This window comes from Falco rusticolus, chromosome 4 (genome assembly GCF_015220075.1).
Source record: "Falco rusticolus isolate bFalRus1 chromosome 4, bFalRus1.pri, whole genome shotgun sequence".
Lineage (NCBI taxonomy): Eukaryota > Metazoa > Chordata > Aves > Falconiformes > Falconidae > Falco > Falco rusticolus.
In genome coordinates, this window is record NC_051190.1 from 12,579,129 (window position 1) to 12,601,902 (window position 22,774).

The following is a 22,774-nucleotide window of genomic DNA, read 5'->3' on the forward strand; positions in this document are numbered from 1 at the left end:
TCCTATAGAAGTAACTTATGAGTATTACTGTCCTTTCTTTGCATCCTTTTCCTAAACTGCAGTTTTCTGATGAAAGATCATCACCTTGATTTTCTGTGTCTATTTCTCCCTCTAGTATCCCACTTTGTTGTTGTTGTTGTTGTGATAACTGTTACAGTTCTTCAAATGCATTGCATTCTGGGGAAAGGTATATTCTTCTTGTGCTTGCATTTAAAATAATGTGGTTCCTTTCTTCTTGAGGCACATTTTATTTAGCTGGGTTTTTTCTGCATCTCTTAAGACTGTGCCTATGTGTAAGCTACTGTTAAATTCCATTTGACTGTGCAACATCTGTGCATGTAAATATATACCATAATGGCTGCAGGAGGTGTAGGAAGCACGGGACCATGCATATGCACTTGGGAACAAATAGCTCAGAGCTCACTCAGACTAATCTCTTGATTCTACAGCTGTATTATGGGGTGCTCTGTCCAAATTAATTGCCTCATTAACACTTCAGCAGGATGTGTTAGGAAGTAACTCAGGCATAGAGGCACTAATGGTTGTACGCAGAGGGTGTACAACCTCTGGATCAAGGTAGTTTGCACCTAGCTAGTCTGGAACACAGCCCAAATCTCCCTTACTTAGTATAAACATTTCCTGAGTATCCTGCCAGGCTTCACACATCTGATTCCATCTGGCATCTATTTGGGAGGTTGCTATTTCCAACTATATACATCATTTCATGCCTCCCTTTGGATAGTTTTACTTCCCCATAGCTCAGACATCAGTTACCAGCACAGAGAACTTCACCCTCTGTCATCTATATTCATGCCCACTGGCATCGTGTGTTTTTGAAGCTTCCTTGACCCTTAGATGTTCTCCATCAACATTGCTCGTAAACACCCAGGTTACAGATAGTTCTCCCTCTAGAACTGTATGGCCTATGATATTGCTTAAACTTTCTGTGCACAACACATCCTATGTTTCTGCTCATTTGTATTCCTTCCACTGGATCTTAGTGCCAGCACAGACTGCTTCCACATGACTCCTTCTTTTTGATTTCACAATGTTCATCACAGAACACTGATTAGCAGACAGGGCTGGGGGTGAGCTTAGCTAACTCACCCTGTATCCCATAGTGTTCTATGGTAGCCCCTTTCTAGTCCTGTTTCTACTCTGAGCAGATTTGCTACAGGGAAATATTGTAATGAGAATAAGTTTTTGTGCCAGAAGATTAGTTTTCGGTCTCATGGTACCTGAAAGAATCTGTGTATGAACTCTTGTATTTAACAGCACGGTGATGGTGTAGTACCTAATATCATGTGTAATATTAGATAACCACTAAAGTCAAGGAGCACCGGAGAGCAGTGAAGAGGAAAAAACATTGTTTGAAAATACAGCCTATCTGTGTGGAAACCCTAGAACAGTCTGCCTGGATGAAATCAGACCTTGACCCTACCTCTGCCTCTTTTGTCTGGTCTGGTTACAGGCCCCTCAGTACCCCTTGCCAATATTCTGCATAGCTAAAGAAAAACTGTTCAGAAATTTACCTTGTTGAAAGAGCTTTATTCCTACTGTGCCAGTCAAGCACAATAATGTTCTTTTCACCTGGGAGCACGCTGCTGCTAGCAGAAGGCCCCCAAATGCAATCGTTTCCACTCTGACTTGCATGCTTAGACCTAGATAGATGCCACCCCACTTTAGCCACCTGAAAATGAGTCTTTTCTAGGCTCCCTGTACAGTCAGTGGAGAAACAGGGGGACCTCTAGGGAATGATTTATTGCAGTCTAACGTAGATGCCCGAGATAGACGAGCTGAATTGCCTTCTAGAGGGTATCTATTTCTCTTCCTTGACTTCAGAGGTATTCTGGACCGCTAGCCTACACTAGAGTTTCTGTTGGTTGAGATGGATCTAACAAGTTTGATTCAGCATTATTGCACATCGGTAAGCATGACCCTACCTGTACATGATTCAAGTCAAAGGGACTTTCGCACACAGTTAAAGGTATGCGTGAACGCTTGCCATATCAAGATACAAGGAAAAGGGTAGTGCGTTTCACTCTAGAGACCCTCAGCTTTTACAGCAGACTGATGTGTGCATGATATTTGTACCTGTGTGGGAATAGAAGGGACAGAGTTAAGAGAAACCTGGGAGGGAGTGGCTGATCTGTGCCTTTTTTATTTAAGGTGAGGAGAAGTCCCACAATGACATTTGACGAAATACCTCACTAGGGTAGTGTTTTGTATGATGAAAGAACTGACCCCCAAACATGTCCCCATGTGGTCTGCGGGCAGTGTGTAAGTGTGCACACCACGTTATGCTGTATCTCTGCAGAGAATTTTCAGGGAACGTTTCACTACTTTGGTTATTATCAGTGAGAGCAAACCCAGAAATACCAGTGCAGACAGGCAGAGTTGTTTTGGTTAGAACAGACTCAGTTTACAGAGGGAAGAATTCACCTCCAGGACTATCACCAGCTCCTTATGCCTGGAGCTGGTATTAAACTGAAAGGATGAAGATGGAGGCCCACTTCTCTATCCTTCAGGTTGCAAAACTTGCATTGCTATTACACTTAATCTGGTGTGGTCTAAGTAAATTGTTCAGGTTGTGACCCTAAAAACAACTCTGGTGACTCAGTAAAAAACAGTTACTGTTTTGAGTACTGCTCATAAGTAAGAAATTAGACAATCAGACCATCAGGTACATTTCTCGCATACCTCAACCTGTGATCATAAATTGAAGAGCTGCCACTTCTGGATTAACATGTTTGTGAGGATTTAAATGGACCAACTCCAAGGCATCATCTCACTTTGAGGAAGCCATGCAAACAGTGCCAAGACTACACTAAATGAGAAACCCACCTGGGCAAATGCTGAAAAGCAGTAATACACTGCAAACAGCAAACGGAATGGATGATTTGGTGGGAGCAACCTGGTCCTCAGCTTCCCATTTTGAACTCAGAGAAAAAAACAAAACCCTCAATGGGAGATCAAAACTTGACCCTTATGTACAGTAGATACTGAGCTGGAAAGGAAAATCTGATGAAAAAGCTGAATGAAATGCTGTGCTAATCCCTTTGAGAAAGCACGCTTGAAGAGTGCTCTGCCATCCAGAGCAAAGTCTAGGTTCAGCTGTGACATCCCCCTCAGGCTCCCAGAAAGCTAACAGGACACTGCCCAGGCCCAGAAAGAGTCTTTAAGCATTAGTCATAATAATGAACAGCATTCTCTCTTAATCACTGCTAGGAGAAAAAAGTTGTGTAACAATTGGATGTCCTGGCACTATCCAAACCACCCTTTGCTGACCCTCCAATGTGAGACTGCAAAGACATTCCCCTGAAAAAAAAAATCTGTTGAAATTTGACGTGTAAGTGTGAATCTGCTATTCCTTTTTGCCTGCAAAGGTAACCTGCCTCTGATCCCTCTGCTTCTCCTGTTCCTAGCAGCTGGGGATGAACGAGAGCCAAGTCATGTGCAGAGCTTTGTTTTGACACTGCTTAGTAGTTCTATATTTAAAAAAAAAGGAAGGCATTAAAAGAGCCCCAGAGCAAGGCACACACCTGCCTGTTATTGGGGATGACAACACAGGATTAAGTAGTTTGGATATAGACTTGTATGGGAGCTTTGACTCGGAAGCCTAATTGTTTCCTAACCAATGGTTAGAAAAGCTGCTGTATCCTTGGCTCTTTCCTGTGGCTTATTTGGAGGCTTAAGGGATCCTTCTGAAATGGCACCATCTTTTGTACTCACCCTCTGCTTAGCTTAAAAAATAATGCAGGCATGTAGACCCATTAAAAGGGTCTCCAGGAAAACAAGCTTTTTTACTCTAAGCACAAGGGTTGAAAATTAAAATGTGCCCAGATGCACATGCACACACACACACATGCACACACACTCTGAAAAGCTCTGCTTCTCATCCTTTTATTTCTGAGCAGAGGGAGTGAACTTTTAATTGTAATATCACAAAGGCCTGATCACATCTTGGTTCAAAGTCTGTCTTAATCAGCCCTGACCACACACACAGCTGTCTATCTTATTTCCTTCATTTAAGAAACATCACTGAGTCAATCCCCACATCTGATATGCTTTAAAAATTGCCTTGATTTGGTCATATGTTCCAAGATGCACAAGTATATATTTCGGATTCAAAAGGCTTTGTTTGATTTTCATTTTGCCTGTCTTCATCAAATAGCCAGTCTGCTCATAGCTTATCTATACAGTATTATTAGACAGAAGTTCAAGGCAAGACACCTCAAAGTCCACCAATTACTTGGAGGACTTATATTTTCCCTGAAGTGGACCATATTGCTACAACCAATATTATATTTTACATCTGTGTCTAATTACATGGAAAGACAGCTGTGCTGAACGCAGACAGATTTACAAGGACTTCAGTGGAGACTGCTCTATGATTATTCATTTTTCATATTCCCTTGTCTTCTCCTTTTTACAGTAGTTTCTGACAAAACAATACTTAGTATAGGAGTGAGACTAAAAGGCAAGAGGATGCTTTGTGATACTTCATGACTGATAGCAAATTCTAAAGTACAATAACGAAATTTTTCATTACACTGCTGTCCAAGAGAGAGCCCAAATAACCAGCCATCTCTGAGCCAGAACTGTCTGCACCCGGCCCTAACATAATTGATGATGCCTTTGACAAACAGGCCATTGTCACGTCGGCTGGGTGTTTTGTTAGACAGGGAGGCAGATGGGAGAAAACTAGGTTTGCCAAGAAAAAGAAGCAAGAAATCAGCAGGGAAAGATGCTGTGTTGTCAAATGCTGGGAAATGTAAAAGGGTGAGGTTTTGGAAACTTGCTTTTAGTTTCTTTAATTGTGAGGCTTATTCTGCAAATCTGTGGTACTATTAAACAGATAAAACCCAGTCATCAACAGCTGCCCCTCCAGCATGTGACATGTGGGCTCTTATTTTGGGAGTTACCTTAGATGCACAACTGGGATTTTGGCCGTAATAGTCTGGAAACCAGACAATGTACACACCCAAGCTGAAATGCTAAACAAACACAGACTGAGTAAAGCATTCGCAAGCCACTTGTATAACTCATCTGAAAGTGTTGTACTTGTATTGCTTTCTGATCAACCAGAAGCTGTCCCATTTTCTAATTGTGGAATATGCCCCCCAGGTCATTTGGGAACATTAGTTTTCCTGAACAGTAGCCCCAAAATGGAAGGAAAAAAAAAAAAAAAAAGGCACTTTTTTCCTACCTCCTCATCACCTTCTGTCAATGCTGTCTGTCATTGTCCTGTACCAGTTCCCCTTAGGGAATAGGATAGGAGATAGGGATATCCCCTTAGGGATAGGATGGGAGAAGGTCTCATCTTCCTGAATCAGTTGGTGATAGGTAATCTAATGATGCTAATGATTTACCCATCTGTTATGTGACCTTAACTGACAAAGCCTGAAAACCAGAAATACGATGGGAATAAAGACAGACAGACAGACCCAGAAGTTGCAGAAATAGAAGAAATCTACAGTGAAAACTCCACAGGTAGATCCCACATACAGAGATATTACAGTGAAATCAGAAACCTGGATTCAAGCCAACCCAGCTGTTGGCAACCTCTTACTTCTTGTGGCTCAGACCTGTCTGCAAGTAAAGGAAGCATGTGTTTCCCCTTCTTATCCCCAAATCTATGACGTCCATTTTTTCCAGTGACGGACAGAAGTGTCTCCTCTTTTAGGGTGATGTAGTCAGCTCTGCAAAATTCTGGTCAAAAATAATTCAAGTTGAGCAGCAACAAATCAGAACTTGCCTTTGAAACTGTCAGTGCTAAATGAGCACTTCAGTGTTACAACCGGCCTCCAGACCTGACAGCAAAATCCCTGGGTTTGCTCCCAAAGTCAAGACTGCTTTGTGGCAAACAGGCAAGCCTGCTGCCATCCGCCACCAGCCTCATTGTGTTGAGTACATTTGCCCATGACAGCACGCTTATTTTCAGTCCTTAGGCTATTGTGCTAGTGTCCCTTGAAAACAACGACTGAGATCTTTCTACAGCAGAGTGTAAAAATATTATAAAAATACTGGCATAAAGAACACAGGGCATGGTGGAAAAAATAACTATAGTAAGCAGATCATAAGAGAAATGTCTCCTAAACAAAATTGCTCACTCTTTTTCTTGTACTATTTTCAAAAGATACTTTATTTTCTTGAGCATCAAATATGAGGTTGCAGATGAAAGTGAATCTATCCCTGCTACACTTAACCGCCTTTATAGTCACATACTTGCCCCCTCCCCTTGTAAAATGATGTGTGGAATCAGAGTGTTCATTTGGTCTCTTATCTGTGAGCTCATGAAGAAAACTAGTTTCATTAGAAGCAATGATGGGCAAACTTCAAAAGCTTTGGCGATCATGTTTGGTTCAGATAAGCATCCAAAAGGCTGGCTCCCAATCCAGGCTATCTAAACACCTTGGGGTGTCCAGCATTTAACTGAAAATCTCTGTAAAGCAGGTCTTAGCCACAAGATTTTTATTTCTGCCCTCTTCCAGATGGGTGAAGTAGTGACGCATTTCCTTTTCAGTCTCTGCTACAACCAAAGCCAGGGCATGCTGCTTTGTTAATACAAAAAAGAGATGATATATGAAGGCCTGGAGCTCAGCTCAGTTCTCATTTTCATCAAACATGTTTGAATACTAGAAATGAGTGGGTATGTTTATTGCTTTCATTTTACCTCTGCAGAGCTGTTGGTGTAAGGCTTGACCATGTCTGCTAGCCTCCACCCTGATGGAGAGGAGTCAACTGTGTTGCTTTGCACCACTACCTTATACTACTTTCCACCTCTTTCCCTGATGCTGTCACACTGGGATGCGCTTGTGGTGGGATTATGAATTTATTGTCGTGAAGGCAGAGTGGCCCACAGAAGCTGTAATTGTCTGTTTACTGCCAAGTTGCCCTGAGTTGCTACACTGGTGTTAATGGGCAAACAGCATTAGAAAGATCTGGGGATTTTTCCTTCTACTTGCTCATCTCCAGCTACATGTAAAGTAGTTTAGTGAGTTTAGAGATCTTCTCTCATTCTGTCTGCCTTCCTTGTAAAAAATCTGCTCATGTATTTGTACAAAAAATTTATCAGCTTCCTTACACATTTACAGTACTGCATGGTAAGACCTGTCCTTTACAACTTGCACTGAAACAAATTTGTGGACTTTTTGGAGGCAGAAATTGAAAAGATGTTTCAGATAATCTGAACCACCTGCATAAGCTGCATCTAGCCCCAGAGGAAACAGTAGTTTTGTGATCTCTGTGTTCCACGGTAAAGACAACATAGGCAACAGCTATCATTTTTTTACCTTGTTCATGCTAGTGAATTTTTTTGCAAAACACTTTAAAATGGAATCACCTGTAAGCCCCTTTGAAAATAAACACACAGTGGAGGCTTTCTGCTACCACTTCAAAACCCTGTATGACCAAGATTTGTGTAGTTAGAAGAACTAACTTTCACACATTTCCCAGTTGCACTTGTTTTGCTGTACTTAATGAGTAAAAAAGAAACAAAAGTAATACTGCAAATGTAGGCTGATAATGCAATGTTTACCAGTTCTGACTTAAAAATACCGAGCGTAAGAAGAGGGCATGAGTTTATCAGCCTTGCAAAAATGTCACTTAACGAGATGAGCCCTGGGCACATAACCTCAGTCACCTCTTACCGTATCTCCATAGCTTGCACCTGCCAGCCAATGGGTTCAGCCAACGCAACTTTCAGCAGAAGCTGGCGATGCCACCCCAAGACAGGATTCTGCTACTGCAAGCCGGGTGTGGCGGGCCCCAACTGCGATAGATGTCTCATGGGCTACTGGGGCTTTGGAGAAAATGGCTGTCGCCCTTGTGACTGTGCCAGAGACTGCGACCAGCATACCGGAAACTGTGTCAATGGGTAAAGAAGCCCTCCTTTGGGTTCGCTTTGAGATGGGATTCTGTGAAATGAAACAAAGATTAACTGAAATACTGCAGCAGTTGTTGGAGGATGCTGGAGGGTGCACAATCATTTGAAAAGGTGGCTGTAAATCATAAAAGGTTTCTTGGATTCCATTTGGTGGCTGGCACACTTTTAAGTTCATTATATTATCCAAGGCAATCTTGAAATGATGACTTTTTGCAATAATAATAGGCAACTCCACAACCCTGTGGAAAGTACGTACAGCATCTTTAAACACACCTGTTTGCCCTGGAAATAGATGGAAGAGTCTGGAGAGCTTGCCTCTCATCTGTGCCCAGGGTAAAATGAATTACAAGGTCTCCTTCTTGTTTCTAGAGAGCAGGCATCTGCATCCCAAACAGGCACGAGTCAGTACAGAAATCCTATGATTGCTGAGCAACTGTAGTTTTATGGGTCCTGCAGGTGTCCTCAGTTCTAGTGACATCAAGTGGTCACTACTTTGAGTTACTTAATTCAGTAAAAACAAACAAAGCAAAAAAGGCCTAATACATAGTTACTTTAAAAAATGCTGTCAGCACTGGTCAAGGCCTAAATAAAAGCCTAGATCTTGTGATCTCTCTATACGGCATGAAGTCTTGCTCTTAATTTGCACTCCCAACCTGAAGAGAGCAAGCTCATGTCTGGATACAGCCACATACTACAAACACCTGCCTCCCACCCATCTCATGTCCTAACCAAGTCTTCGGTTTATGTGTCCCCCCAGCTATGAAACGAGCCATTCTTTAACATCCCCATCGGGGGACGAATCCCTGACCTTGTGCAAATGCCAACCAACGAGAGTGAAGAGGAGTGGAAATGGAATGACCACGAGCAGGGATTTTCTGCACTGAGGCACCCAGGTACAGCCCAGAGCCTGGGAACGTTTAGTCACTTCCCTCAATGCCAGTTCTTTCTTCTCTCCACCCCGACTTAAATTCCCCCACACTTCTCTAGCTTGTCTGTCCCCCATCTGCTGGCAACATCTGCTAACCTGAACTATATAGGTTATCATTACACTTACATTGTTATTTTCCAAACCAACTCTACTATCCAACTTCGGTTTTGGAAATTGGTAAGTCATGCATAAGATCGTATGGAAAACACACTCTCCTTTTGTTGTCGTAATTGCGGTCATAATGCTTATGATTTTATACAGCTCCTTCTTATACGTTCAATTGCTGTTCAGAACTTCAGATGCTATTTGTAAAAATATCGTGCCAGCCGTAACTGAACTGCACCACCCCCGGGGGTGGAATGCAAGTGATTTTGAGAGTAAGATACTCCTCATGGCACAGCAGCTCATGAGAGAAAGTGAAGTATACTGTATCCAGCTGAAGTTAAAATGTAAGTAGGCTTACAGAATGAGGTGGAGCCTTTAATACTTAAACAGTTCTCAGTTTATGCCATGTATGAAGGTCAGCACTTACCAGCATCAACATCTTTGTAAGACCCAGAGGTAACAGTCCATACCTTGAGTCTCCTGAGAGGGCTGTTACCCTAACACCAGCAAGGATCAGCATTTCTTAGCTTATGGGATTGAACAAGGGTATTATTACTTACATGATTTACACCTGGATCTGATTCTTACAAATCTCTTTATTAGTATCAGTTTATTAACTGTACAATAGACCCCATGAGGGCTGCATTTTACTTGACAGTACTGATCAGATTTCAGAACAATTATTGTGTCATCTAACAAGAACCAGATTTGCAAATAACTGAGATCACTCTCAAACTTACTCTTAAAATCCATCCAGATTATGGGAGATACATTCATATAACTTTATAACTGAGTATCATTTGCTTTTCTTTTCCCTCTCATGTCCTGGCTCTTCTCCAACTCTTTGTGTTCGGCGGTTCACCTGCTAGAAAAGTGTGTGTGCAAAGAAAAGGTGCTTGGAAGCGTCACTGACTTCTGCCAAATGAAATATGCTTATGGTAAGTGGGTAACATGCCCTCAAGGTATGATAATTTCACAATGTTCTTTCTATACATGTTATTAGCTGACAGCTATGAAAAATGACAGGACTGGCTAAGTCATGAAATAAGAGGTAGGGTTTCTTCTGCATTTTTTGTCTAGTGACATGCCCAACTTCTGATCAGGACTGATCAGGCAACCAGATGTTGGGCTGCAAAACAAAAATTATTTTTCTGGTTTGTTGTGCAATCATGGAATTCTAGCCATGTGACATGCCTGCAGTCTGATGGGAAGCTTCCTGACTTCCTTCCTGTAGAGCAGACAGTCCCTTCCCCCAGGACAACGTTTTTGAAAGGCCAGTGTTAAAGCTCAACACAAGTTGTCAAACCGCAAAATATAAAGCCTAGAATCAGTGTACTTAAAATCAGGCTGTTAGCTGATCTGTTTTTTCCACCCTTCCTATGCATACGTACACGTGCTTTCCTATGATTTCCAAGCATTTGACATCAGTCCATTAAGAAGTAGTTGCTAAATAACATGGTGAAAGGTCCAGTCAACCACTTCAATAGAAATATCTAGGCTTTTCTTCTTTAAATTTATTTAGAAGAACCACGACTTAAGTGGACAAGCATTGGAATACACTTTCTGTACAAATGCAGTGGTTTTGCATGTCTCTTTTCAAGGTGTTAGAATTCTACCTTTTAGCAGCATAAAACAAAGTTCATGTAGAAATTCATCATTTCTCCCTATCTTGGGATGTTTTCTGGCAGTGATAAAAGCAAGAATCCTATCGGCTCATGACAAAGGGAGCCACGCAGAAGTTGTTGTGAAAGTGAAGAAGGTCCTGAAATCAGGCAAAGTGAAAATTGCTCGGAGCAACAGAAGCATTTACCCAGAATCCTGGACCAACAGGGGATGTACATGTCCCATTCTCAATCCTGGTAAGGACAAAATGCTTACCAGCTCTCTTCCTTCCCCTGCACACAGCAGTGACAACTAGTTACGAACATTAGCCGTGGCTGCTCAACACTTCCCATCAGTCACCAAACAGGGAGTCAATTGACAGCTGCAGTAAAAAACATTTCTTTATCAGAGAACAGTGTTACCAAAAAACCCAAACCTCCTGGAAATGTTTTACTTTCAGTGACTCTGTCTGATCTTCCAGAGTATTTGTGGCTAGATGAATGTTTGTGAGAGGGGTAAAAACCAATCCCTATATTTTTATGTCCAAAGAGTTTTCTTATGTATTCTCACATCATACTTTACTTCTTTTTGGAAAACCTAGAAATTATTATGTAAATCTGGGAAAGTGGAGGGTATCTAACTTCTTCTGTGCCTTTGTAATTGTTTCAAATAATGAAAAGTCTTTCTTCTTTCTCCTACTATAAATTCTAGTGCGTTCAATGGTTTGTTTCATCAAAGCCTAAAGCTGACAACTTGCAGCATATTGGAAACCAATCATGGGTGGAGAACATAAACCCAAATTAATTTAATTTCAAAGCAAGTAAGACAGGAAAAATCTTTAATAATTAGAAAAATAATCTTTTAAGTAAAGCCCCTCTTTTTACAGCCAGTTGAGGATAGGTCTCTAGGTTTGCTCCCTAACCACATTATATGAGAATGATCCATGTTTGTTTACTTTTAATTATGGGAATCTCCCTGAACCAGTGGAGCAGGGAAGCAGGGTGGTAGAAAGCAGTAACTTTCTCCCCAGCTCTGCTGCAGGCAGAAACATCACACCATAGACTGCAAAGGTCCATACTCGTGCTGAGTAATGTTATCAGTGGCCGAGCAGATACATTCCTCAATTCAACTTTCCCTATTCCTGCCTTTCCTGCAATAAAACAGTGGAACACAGAGAGAAATATGTTTCCTTGCACAACAGCTGTTGTATCTGGGTAAATCTTGGAATCCTGCAAATTTGAGCCCAAACTCTGTTTTTTCAAGTGGAATCACAGAATCATTTAGGTTGGAAAAGACCTTCAAGCTCATCAAGTCCAACTCCAACCTAACATTGCAAAGTCTTCTACTAAACCATGTCCCCAAGTGCCTAAGTATAGTAGATACTAGGTGTCTGACAGATTTTGATTACTCACAGCTTTTCATCATATCACTGTAAATTCCAAACCTTTGGGACTACGTCCTGGGATTAAATCCCAGGAAAACAAAGCCTTTGGGTGTCGTTAGGGTGACTGGTAGTGTATGCTGAGGATCATGCTTCATTATTCAACCATACACCACAGAAAATGGTGACTTATTGTTGTAAAAGCAGCACCTGATTGAAAAATTGCCCCATTTTTTCCCTCTGAATAGATTAAAAATGTATTCACTAAGTGAAAGAAATTCCTTGTGCTTCACTTAAAATGTAACCTAACCTTAAAGTTCTCAGTTGAAATTAGCCACATACAAGAGACAGCTGTTTTAGGAAACATTGTCAAATCAAACCCTGTATGAATTTTTCCTTTATGGCAAAATAACCTGTACTGTTTCAGAAACAAATTTTGTCTTCCATTATCTGTATCAAGCGAAAGACTGTAACTGAACTTGCACTGAAGTGTAATATGGACCCCGAGTTCTCTTTTTGGGGGTAGCTGTTGAATTTGCACATAAAATTTTGGCTTAATGTAGTCCAAATGAACAAGGTGTTTTCCTTTAACTCCAGCGCACAGTTGTGCATATTTATCAGTGCTCTGTATGAAACTGTGGGAGCTCTGAATGAGACGTGAAAAAAACATATGATGAGAATACATTTGATCCCATACAGATATTTGAAGAGGTAAAATATCACAGGACATTTTTCTCCTTTATACCTCTCTAGCTTTACACTGTATCTCTTTAGAAACATACAGCTGAAGACATACAGCTCAAATGTAGATGCTAGAGGTACAGAGGTTATGCCATTGCCTCTTGATATAAATTAAAGCTATGGAAAGGTCCCAACCATTGCAGTTCTGCAGATGTCAGTGTATTACTTGGCTAAACCCTTACCCTAAGATCACAGTATGCCTTGACTCGTGATGGAAACTTTATACTTTTTTTGCTCTTGGGGCTTCTACCTTTACCCTCCTTTCTATACAAGCATTAGCAGTTACTTCTGAGCACACAACTTTCAAGGAGGGCAGTAGTGACAGAAGGGCACAAAGACGTAAGTAGCAGCCACTAGATCCCTGCACAACTGCGTACTGAACCTCACACATAACTTGCCCTGGATGCCTGTTTCTCTAAATTCTGACCAATGAGGGCATTTTACTTACTACAGTTAATACAAAGAGTGCTTATTCATCTAAGGCAATGACATGACTTAATCTGTAGTACTTGTTTCTTGTCTCCACGACACTTTTTTGCTCACAGACCTCTTTTATGAGGCCCTGCATTTTAAGGTTATAATCTAGGAAGTTTGGCTTACTATTTTCATATATAATACCGCCTTCCACATCAGACTGAATTCTGCTAATTCATCATACCTATACAAGCCAGGAGTAATGCTGCTGAAGCACAAGGAGTTACAATGGTTTAAAAAGGTCACACAGATTAGACTCAAACCTGGCCATACGCACATGGAGGTGTTGAATTTGTAAGTGGTAAGGCCACTGGAACCAAATCAATTTGTAGTTGTAATTCCTGAGCATAATCATATGACAACGTTTAACCTGTGTGCCCGGGAGTCAGCACTGACAATATGCATGTGCAAGTATGTAGACCTGTAAGATGGCACATGCATAAACTGGATGAAGCTGGCTAAGGTGCTACATGTCAGATCCTCATGAAATAGAGAAAATCGCATTTAGTTCTGTTTTCTTCTATTTATTGACTGAAGTTTTTTTTAATCTCTTTTCAAACTAGGTACTGACTATCTTATAGCAGGCCAGGAGGACTCTAGGACCAGCAAACTCCTTGTGAACATGAACAGTCTGGTGAAACCCTGGAAAGCATATTTGGGAAAACAAGTATCAGATATTCTTCGAACTGGATGCAAATAATTTCTGCTTCAGAAGTTACAGTGCTGAACTTTGCCTTTTAGTAACATTGCAGTGAAAGGTGTAGTTAGTTCACACATTTCCATTCAACATGCTCCTAGCTGAAGTGATGAAAGCAGACTTACCATCCTTTTTCCTTTCATGTGCTTAGACAAGAAAATTTGGACACGACTACTTTTTTTCAAAAAAATGCACAGTCTTCTCATAAAAATAACTTGTGCATCACACATAGGTTACATGTCAATTCTTAATTTGAGCCTGACTCGACACACCCAGAGAATCATTTTACAAGGCAAAACTAAAGATATGGATTAGCATTTCCATACTTCAGGTCAGAGTCCGATATCAATATGTATAAGCTGCTTACATAATGCATTCATTACTTGGGTGTAGTTTTCTTATAAGTGACCAACCACTAAAGGCAGCAATTTCTTTCAGTTTTACAAGTGGCACAATACTAAACAAGCATGTCAAACAATATTTATTTAAAAGAACTCAGATTGTCATAATTGTAGTCTGATGTTAAATCAAATTAACAGGTTGCTTTGTAGAAGGCAGTATTATCCCATTGCTGAACAGAGACAAACTAATGTGGATTCTCTTGGGACAAGGTCCTTTATAGATGTACATTGCTATCATCAATGCTTAGCACCGAGGTCTGCTGCAGAAGCCACCTTGGCTCGAACTTGATTCCAAATCCAGCCCTTGCTCTCTATGGTCATTTTGCTCTTTGCCGTAGTACTTTAGTCTGTAAGACCCCAAAGGTTTCACAGTGATTACCACTTAAAAAGGCTTAATGCTAGGAGAGTGCCAAAACGTGGGGAACTGGCAGCTGCTCTGATGTTGAGATTGTAACACTGCAAAAGCTATAAGGCAGAAGCAGGAGGAGGTAAATGGATTGGCTGGACTGTGTATTAAATGAGGTAGCTATAGATCCTGAGACAGCAACCTGGCTATTTGTACTGTGCTCAAGACCACTGGCATTTGATTGCACTTAGTGCTTTCACTCTGCTTTATGTCTCTTGGTTACACTTCAGGTTAAGATTCTGAAGCTCAGCTTCCTCCCATTGGGTCTGAGGATATTTTTTCCCTCCACAGAAGTATAGGAGTGCTAACATCTGCACTCTAGGTAAAAATAGTTCTGCTCTGCAAAAGCATTTTTTCTAAATCAGTTTTATCCTACCCTATAGTAATTAAGAGGTAGCTACTTAAACCATTCCCTAATACAGTATTTTGAAGGAAATTTTAGTTGAAGACCTGCATCACCTGTTTAAGGACTCACAATCAAATGAAGCTTGTTGGAGCACATTCCCTCTTTTAAGAAAAGCAGAAATTATAATGAATCAGTCTATTCTTTCAGAGGATTAAAGAGAAAAAGCATGCTTACATGCTACTTTTGCGTATTTCTATTCCGTGTCTGTAATTTTTTAATGCGCTCAGGAAAGAGGAAATATCATTTAGCACTGTTCGACTGGCGCATGGAGTAGCTAGAAAGACTTAATACTAATGCAGCAAGATGGAAGTCCCAATCTACACCTTAGCCTTAGGCCATCAGTTTTTTCTCTTTATCACTGGGAACCTGAAAAAACCAGCTTCTTTCATTCTGTTTGTTGCTTTTTTCCTTATAACTTCATATTGGTTGCAGAGCAGAAAATCCTCAGCTCATCTGGAAATAGATGACAGGCAGATATTTACAAAATAAAACCCCCACTTTTTTCCCCAACAGTGCATAAACAGTGTTTCTTCCTCCCCTCCCCCCTTTTCAGAAAGTCTCCCCTCTTCCATTGCCATTGCTTTGCCTCTTTCACTTCATTATTTATTTGTTACCACCTAAAGTGGTATCCAACAATGTGGCATCTCCGACAAGCCACTTAATTAATGCAATAAAACACTTTTTAACCAAGGAATTTGGCTTAATTTGAGATGTCAGCTTACAGGAATTAACAGCGTAGCAACTGCTTTCTTTACTGTCTCCAGAAATAGTCTCACAACAAAAAGATTGATTAGTTCTTTTTCAAATATCAATAAAAATGAAGATGTGTGCATGAGTTTACAGTGTTCTCAAAGGGCCTCTCAGAATAAATGAAAATCAAATGTAGGTTTAGAACCAAGCTAAGCAACATGCTTTTCAACAGAGGCCATTTTACCTGCAGGGGATCTTACTGAATGATTATTATACTCCATTTTGGTTCATAGTCAGTACCATATTAAAGCAAACTCCCATGTTCTACTTTTTGTGCCAGATTGGTGATTTTGTGGGGGAGGATAACATCTGCATATTTCCTTCCTGTGGATGAAATTTATTTTTTAACATGGTCATCTACAAGCATCTTTAGCTACTACTAGTAGAAATACTATTTGGAATAAGAATATTGATACCCTAGTGTGTTCTCCTGGGGACTACCACAATACAGTGATTAATGACTACCAAATGCAAAGGTATCTGAAATGTGTGATATATTGATGACTTCAGAAAAAAAGTGTAAAGCAAGTGGAGTGCAGGAATCCAAAAATATTCAGCTAATTTCATCTCTCCTCCTAATTTCCCATTGTTTTTCAATCTCGTAATTTACTTGCTGATACCTCTATAGCTAAGTCTACTTCATTCTCTCCATAAGTTAGAAACATTGCACATTTTGTTCCAACTACTAGCTTGTATTTAATGGTTTTGGTCTACAGAGTATCAGGTATTCTATAAGCATGGAATTTAATTGGAAAGTGAAAAATGAAAGCACAATAGGGCAAGTCAACACAGAAAGTTGATGGTCTCACTATTTCTGCTGACCAGGTACCTCTGAGTTCAAAGAGAAGAAAAATAAAAGAATAAAGTTCCAACTCACACAAAGCTACCATGTGCAATCTCTTTGTTCTACAGCGCTACGCTGCAGGTAGCCTGTCTGAAAACAAGTATCTAAATAGAAATGAACTGCATAGATCAAGTTTGAACAGCTATGGATTAAAGAAGAGATAAGAAAGTTGAGACTGATCACCATGAGATTTTGGAAAGAAACAAAGTCATTTTCTTGTGTACTGGTACCTGAAATGAAGATGAGCATGAAGCAGTGCAAGATGACAACAGTCGTCCTAGTAGAAGCTGTTACATATTCCTCAACACAAGCAAACAAGTCCATACATAATAAATTAAAAGAACTACCATAGAAGGTATGGTACTCCTGTACCAAAAAAGGAATTGTTTTGTAGGCCTGTGTACAATATCACATACCTTATGATCCTCTCTGTGATTGAGTATTCTTTGTATTACTGTGCCACCTAAGACACAAGCATGGAAAAAGGGATGTATTTGCCCAATACAGAAGTGGCTGGACAGCTTCTTCTAGCATGTCTAAAATGGGACCTGTCTTTAAAACGGCCACATGAACAATCCTACAGCATCCAAACAGACATCTCACAAGCAGTAGCAACTACATACCAAAAAGTAGCAATGATGTACCACTTTGAAATGCTGAATAAGGATGAAATAAAAGCCTTTACTCACAAGAAAGCAAGTCTGGAAGGCTATGGAAAATTTATAATAGAGCAGGTAATACTTTGAAGCAGAAGCACAGGTAACCTTTCACAGCAGCACACTCTGGATTGCTGAAGGTCAAAGCAGCTCTCAACAGCTGTGCAGCATGTGTACCCCTGAATACGCGATCATTCTGGCAACCTGGACCCTTAATGCATCAAAGCAGTTGGATAAATGGCCTTTGTGAGTGCTGAGCCCAAACTCCACTGTAACAACATATTGCTACTAATGCTTATCCAGCTTCTACTCTCAGCAAGCAGCTAAGAAGGAAAAACGTACCTGTGCACAGCCTTTGTGCTCTGCTCTTCTAAGAGTGGCTCACTGCTATAAAGAATAAGTTTTCTCTGTAGCATTTACCATGTCTCATATTTTTTCCATGCTTCTTGATGTAAGCTTAATTTGATCTAATTCACATGATGTGCTTCCTCAAGTCCCCCAAACCTGGAAAAGTTAGTGTGCTATCTGTTACGTGTTGTAGCACTTTTTTTTTTTTTTGTACTTAACTTCAATTAAAAATACTCAAGACACTTATATTGATGTGAGGTTTGGGATCTATTTTTAAAATTTTAAACCATGCAATCCTCAAACCACATGCACGTTAGTTCTTCTGAAGTTAATAAGCCACAAACATTCCACCCATCAGGTTCTTGCTTTGATAGCGTTAGCACTGAGTCAGGCAAATGGAGAAAAGCATTTAGCTAATAAGGCAACCATGATACATGTTATTTTTCTAGCAAGCAGCTTACCAAAGCACATTTGGTATGAGAACTTGTACAGGTTAAAAACACAAACCAGGTACAGTTAATTTATGTAAGTGGCATGTTAATTCAGTAACTGATCAAAACCCAATCCTTCAAAAATCTTACATGTAGGTATTTGCATGTGCTTAATTCCCATAAGACATACATACATGAAGTTTTACTGGTCTGAGATCTAAAAGAACAAAAAACTAAAACCAAAAAAGCACAATACTTCACAGGTTCTAAACCCGCTCCTTTACACAGAGTTGATTTGTGGGATGCAAGGCATGAAAATAGAAACACATGACAGGTAGGCAGAAGATGCTCTACTTATAAATGCTCAGAACTTAGGCAGATAGAAGCCTGCTCTTGTCGGGCTCCGTATTTAAAATCAAGTCAGTGTGTTACAAAGACTTACCCTTGCAACTCTACATTACAGTTGCACTTACTCTTCAGGGTACTGTACAATTTCTTACCTTACCTGTAAACTTCTGTTGGGAAAACTGTACCTCTAAGACCCAGTCCTCATTCTTCACATATTAATGACAATAAATTTTGCCATCATTCTTTCTTCTTGTGGCTTAGTGATGAGAAACACTTAGTGATATACCACTTTCATATGCACAGGTCTGAGTCTTAAAACAGAATTTTGATACAGGAGGCTGTCCCTGTTTTTGTAGTTTAACTTCAGCTGGCATCTAAGCACCACACAGCAGCTCATTCACTGCCCCCCACCCCTCTCAGCAGGATGCGGAAAAGAATTGGGAAAAAGGTAAAACTCGAGGGTTGAGATAAGAATGATTTAATAATTGAAACAGAATAATAATAGCAGCAACACCACCACTACCACCTACACAACTGTAATGAAAAGGGGAGAGAAAAGAGAAAGTCCATAAAAGAAGGTTTGAAGGGAAAAACCAAAGCCATCCAAGTGATGCACAATACAATTGCCCACCACCTGCTGAACAATGCCCAGCCAGTCCCTGAGCAGGGATCAGCAGGCCCGGCCAGTTCCCCCCACTTGATATACTCAGTATAATTTTCTATGGTATGGAATATCCCTTTGGCTAGTTCAGGTCAGCTGTCCTGGCTGTGTCCCCTCCCAATTGCTTGTGCCTCTCCAGCTCTCTCGCTAGCAGGCCCTAAGAAACTGAAAAGTCCCTGACTTAGTATAAACATTACTTAACAACAACTGAAAAGAACCGTGTGGTATCAACATTATTCTCATACTAAATCCAAAACACAGCATTGCATCAGCTAAGAAGAAAATTAACTCTATCCCAGTTGAAACCAGGACACCTATATATTGCTACTAGGTAGGAGCTTTATGTCAGGGGTAGTGCTTTCATGACAAGTAACATAGACCAACGTACAGTACAAGTTTTGCTAGCCCAGATTCTCAGGCCCTTGTAAAAAACAAAAAACCCAAAAAACCCCCAAAACCTAACATCTTACTGTTTCATGCCCTGAGAACCTCATGCTCTAGTTATGAATTCACCGCCAAATTACCTAGTTTGACATTTTAAATAACTTCACACTGATCCATGAACCATATTAGGTACTATCTTGCATTAGCAGGAAAGAATTATAACATACTTTTAACTGGTGTTAAAAGTCTGCTGCACTTCACTCTTCCTCTACTGGGTGGGTCTTCTCTCCAGTATTCAGTATCACTAACAATACAAACAGGGGTTAAAAGCAGTTGAGAAACAACTGCAGTCAGGCTGGTGCTGTGGAACGAAATGAAGTTATGTCCAATGAATAGGGCTGATTAAGAATAAATAACAAACTGCTGGTAGCTTCTCTACATTGTCCCACACTAACACCACTAGAATTTTAATGAGAAGTAAAACAAGAGTCTAAGCAGCGTATAATATCCTTTTTTCTTCCCTAGGAATAAGAAATAGGTTCTACCTATTTAGGTAACAACTTTGCTCAAAGAGATTAACTGACATGTGATCAGATAAGTGCCTTAGATGAACAGGAGACATTGCTGTAAGGTTTAACAAGGACATTCTCAATAAGAACTGCATAGGATATAGATCTTGTTTCCAACACAGCCCTGCCAGATCCCCAGATCTAAGGATCCCTAGAATGAACTGCAAGATAAACATCTCCCTCTAGACACTGCTAAGTACATTCCTGTCGCAGGGAAGGAGAGGGGGGAGCAGGGGGGAAAAGGGCGTTTTTGCACTTGAAGCAAGGTCATATCTCTAAGAAATTTACTAAACAAAGTTTAAGTTAGGTCTTTGAAATGGAGGTAGACTGTACTACAGAGAAAAGCAGAAAAAGTCAATGAGTAATTTTTAAACACATTCTGCCATTTTATCTAATTTTAACCACTTTTCAGTAGTTAACAAAATATATTCTAAAATACAGTTAAAACTATCTCCTATAAGAGACAAGTTTTACAGACAATCTCTATCTGCATCAGATGTGACACATGCTCCACTGATCCAAATTTAAGTTGACCGCAGGAACAACCCCATCCTAAAAAGAAAGTTATCACAAGTTGTATATGAATTTGTGGCCTGCATCGTGCAGGGTTCCAGCCAGCTGTTAACAGCCCTACCCAGCCTTCAAAACTACAGCCTGTTTCACCGCTGTGTTAACTCCAGAATGACAAGGGTGTGCAACAACTGAATAATAATGATTAAAATGGAAAACTGAAATATTACATCGTAAGATTGTACACGGCAGTATTTCAGAAGCAGTGATAAAAGCCTGTAGGATGAATACAATTAAAACCTACCTCTTTTTATTCTAAAAACTAAATGGATAAAATCCAACTGGGATTATACCTGCACTTAACTGTTCAGGCCAAGTAATTTGTATTAAAACCATATTCTATTTGTATTAAAACTACATCTAGAAGTGCTTCATGCCTTGTTAACAGTTCCTTTTGCTAAACTCTAATCAACATTTAATTACACTCCACACAAGTTTTTATAGGACAGAGATCAACCAAAAGGCATATAATTAAATCAAGAGCAATAATTTCATTACAAGCTTTCCTTCTCCTCACCAATGACTACTTTTGACTTAAAGCACCTGATACACCATGCATAAAAATTACTACAAAATGACGCCACTCAAGCAATTTCTTAAAAACATTTGAATCTACTACTCACCCCAAGAATCAGTAGCTCACTGATGGCAGCCAGAGAACCAAGACATTATTTATGCAGATGGTAAGAAACACATTTGAACAACACAGCAATATGCAGCTCTAAGTTTTGTAATCCAGACAATAAAAATGCAACTTTTACTATCTGCTTATTTCACAAGCATTGCCAGGGATCATTTTATCATCTTTATTCCATACTAAAATAACCACTGATTTATTTTAGATTTAAAATGTGTGCATGCAACTGTAAGAGGAAAATCATGTAAACAAAGCAATGCCGGGAAACATAATAGAAACAAGGAGTTACATTATCTATTGAAACAGAACAAGGTCTTAAAATAAAAAGACTAGTCAGGATGAGTTTGGTACAATGCTCTGGGTGATGCTCTGATTGTGTTGAAAAAGGAATGTACTCTAAATAATTAGAAAAGATAAGGTGGGCACCTGAAGGAGATAAGGAGACCATCAAGTCAGGAAATCATTGAACAAAGAAAATTGAAAGGTCTACTCCACCTAGACCCCACCTATTGTGAATGGAATGATTAGGTGTCAAAATCAAATGAGTATGTATGTAAAGATGTTGTGTAACCTCTCACAAAAACTGTATAAAATACCTGACTTTTCACTGAAAACTCTGGGGCTAGTTTGTCCGGTGTGAATCGGCTAACTCCCCAACATTGCACGAAATAAATACCTTTTGCTGCTTAAGGACAAAATTGGGTCTCTGAGCAGTTACTCTGTGCCGTTTTGGCATCACTATAGACAACTGCATTGGTTTACATAGCAAAAAATGATATTCCAGACAATTTATTTTTCCCCCTGTTCATGTAGAGTTAAAAACAAGTCTATCACTAGAGATGGGAAATAAATTATGTAAATTCTGTGATACTTTCAAGGGATATATAATGGTCAAGAAAGATGAGCTGGCAGTGGGGAGGCAATCAGTCAAAAATAGAACAGGCTGGCACTTACAGCAGGAGGAAAGACACCTGATTATTTTTTTTTTTTAGTGCAAGTTATATCACTTCCATATTTAAGGGATTATCCAGAATGCAAATACAGTGAAGTTGTAACAGTTACACTAGTTTCTAATTTGACAAGGATAGGAGGAAAAGAGTGATAACTTCCACAAAGACCTCTTTAGAATTAGAACTATGACTTCCTTCCTCAAAACACCTGAAACACATTACATAATGTTTTCCCCAGTTCCTGATGTAAGGCCCTTATACATACTCCGAATTTTTACTGGATCTAGCACAACACGTTATCAGGCCGCTGCAGAGTCAGAAAGAAGCAACTCTATCCTAAACACAGCTTCAAATTTGTTAAATGCTGCAAGTTCCCTTTGTCAGTATTAAGTTCAGGTCCCTAGTTACTGTACGACCAGGATGCTTGCATTTTGTATTTTGTACACAGATACTATAAATACTGTAACAGTACAAATACTGTTAAAAACCTGTAGAGCATGGAGGCAACGTGGGAAAGAAAAGCAGAGCAGAAAAAAAAAAAAAAAAAGGTGGCAAATCACCCTTAGAACAGAGCACCCCTTCACAAACAACTCTTGC

The 22,774-nt window shown here is 40.0% G+C and overlaps 1 protein-coding gene across 1 annotated transcript in view; it reads left to right on the forward strand.

Moving 5' to 3' along the window:
- Positions 1-17,873, forward strand: part of LOC119147315 (netrin-4-like) — a 56,968-nt gene extending 39,095 nt beyond the window's left edge. The window contains 6 exon segments of the mRNA XM_037386097.1: positions 7,666-7,879; positions 7,912-7,921; positions 8,646-8,781; positions 9,791-9,859; positions 10,610-10,780; positions 13,683-17,873. Coding sequence (XP_037241994.1) covers positions 7,666-7,879; positions 7,912-7,921; positions 8,646-8,781; positions 9,791-9,859; positions 10,610-10,780; positions 13,683-13,819 — 737 coding nt within the window. The 3' untranslated portion in view covers positions 13,820-17,873.
- The last annotated feature ends 4,901 nt before the right edge of the window (positions 17,874-22,774 follow it).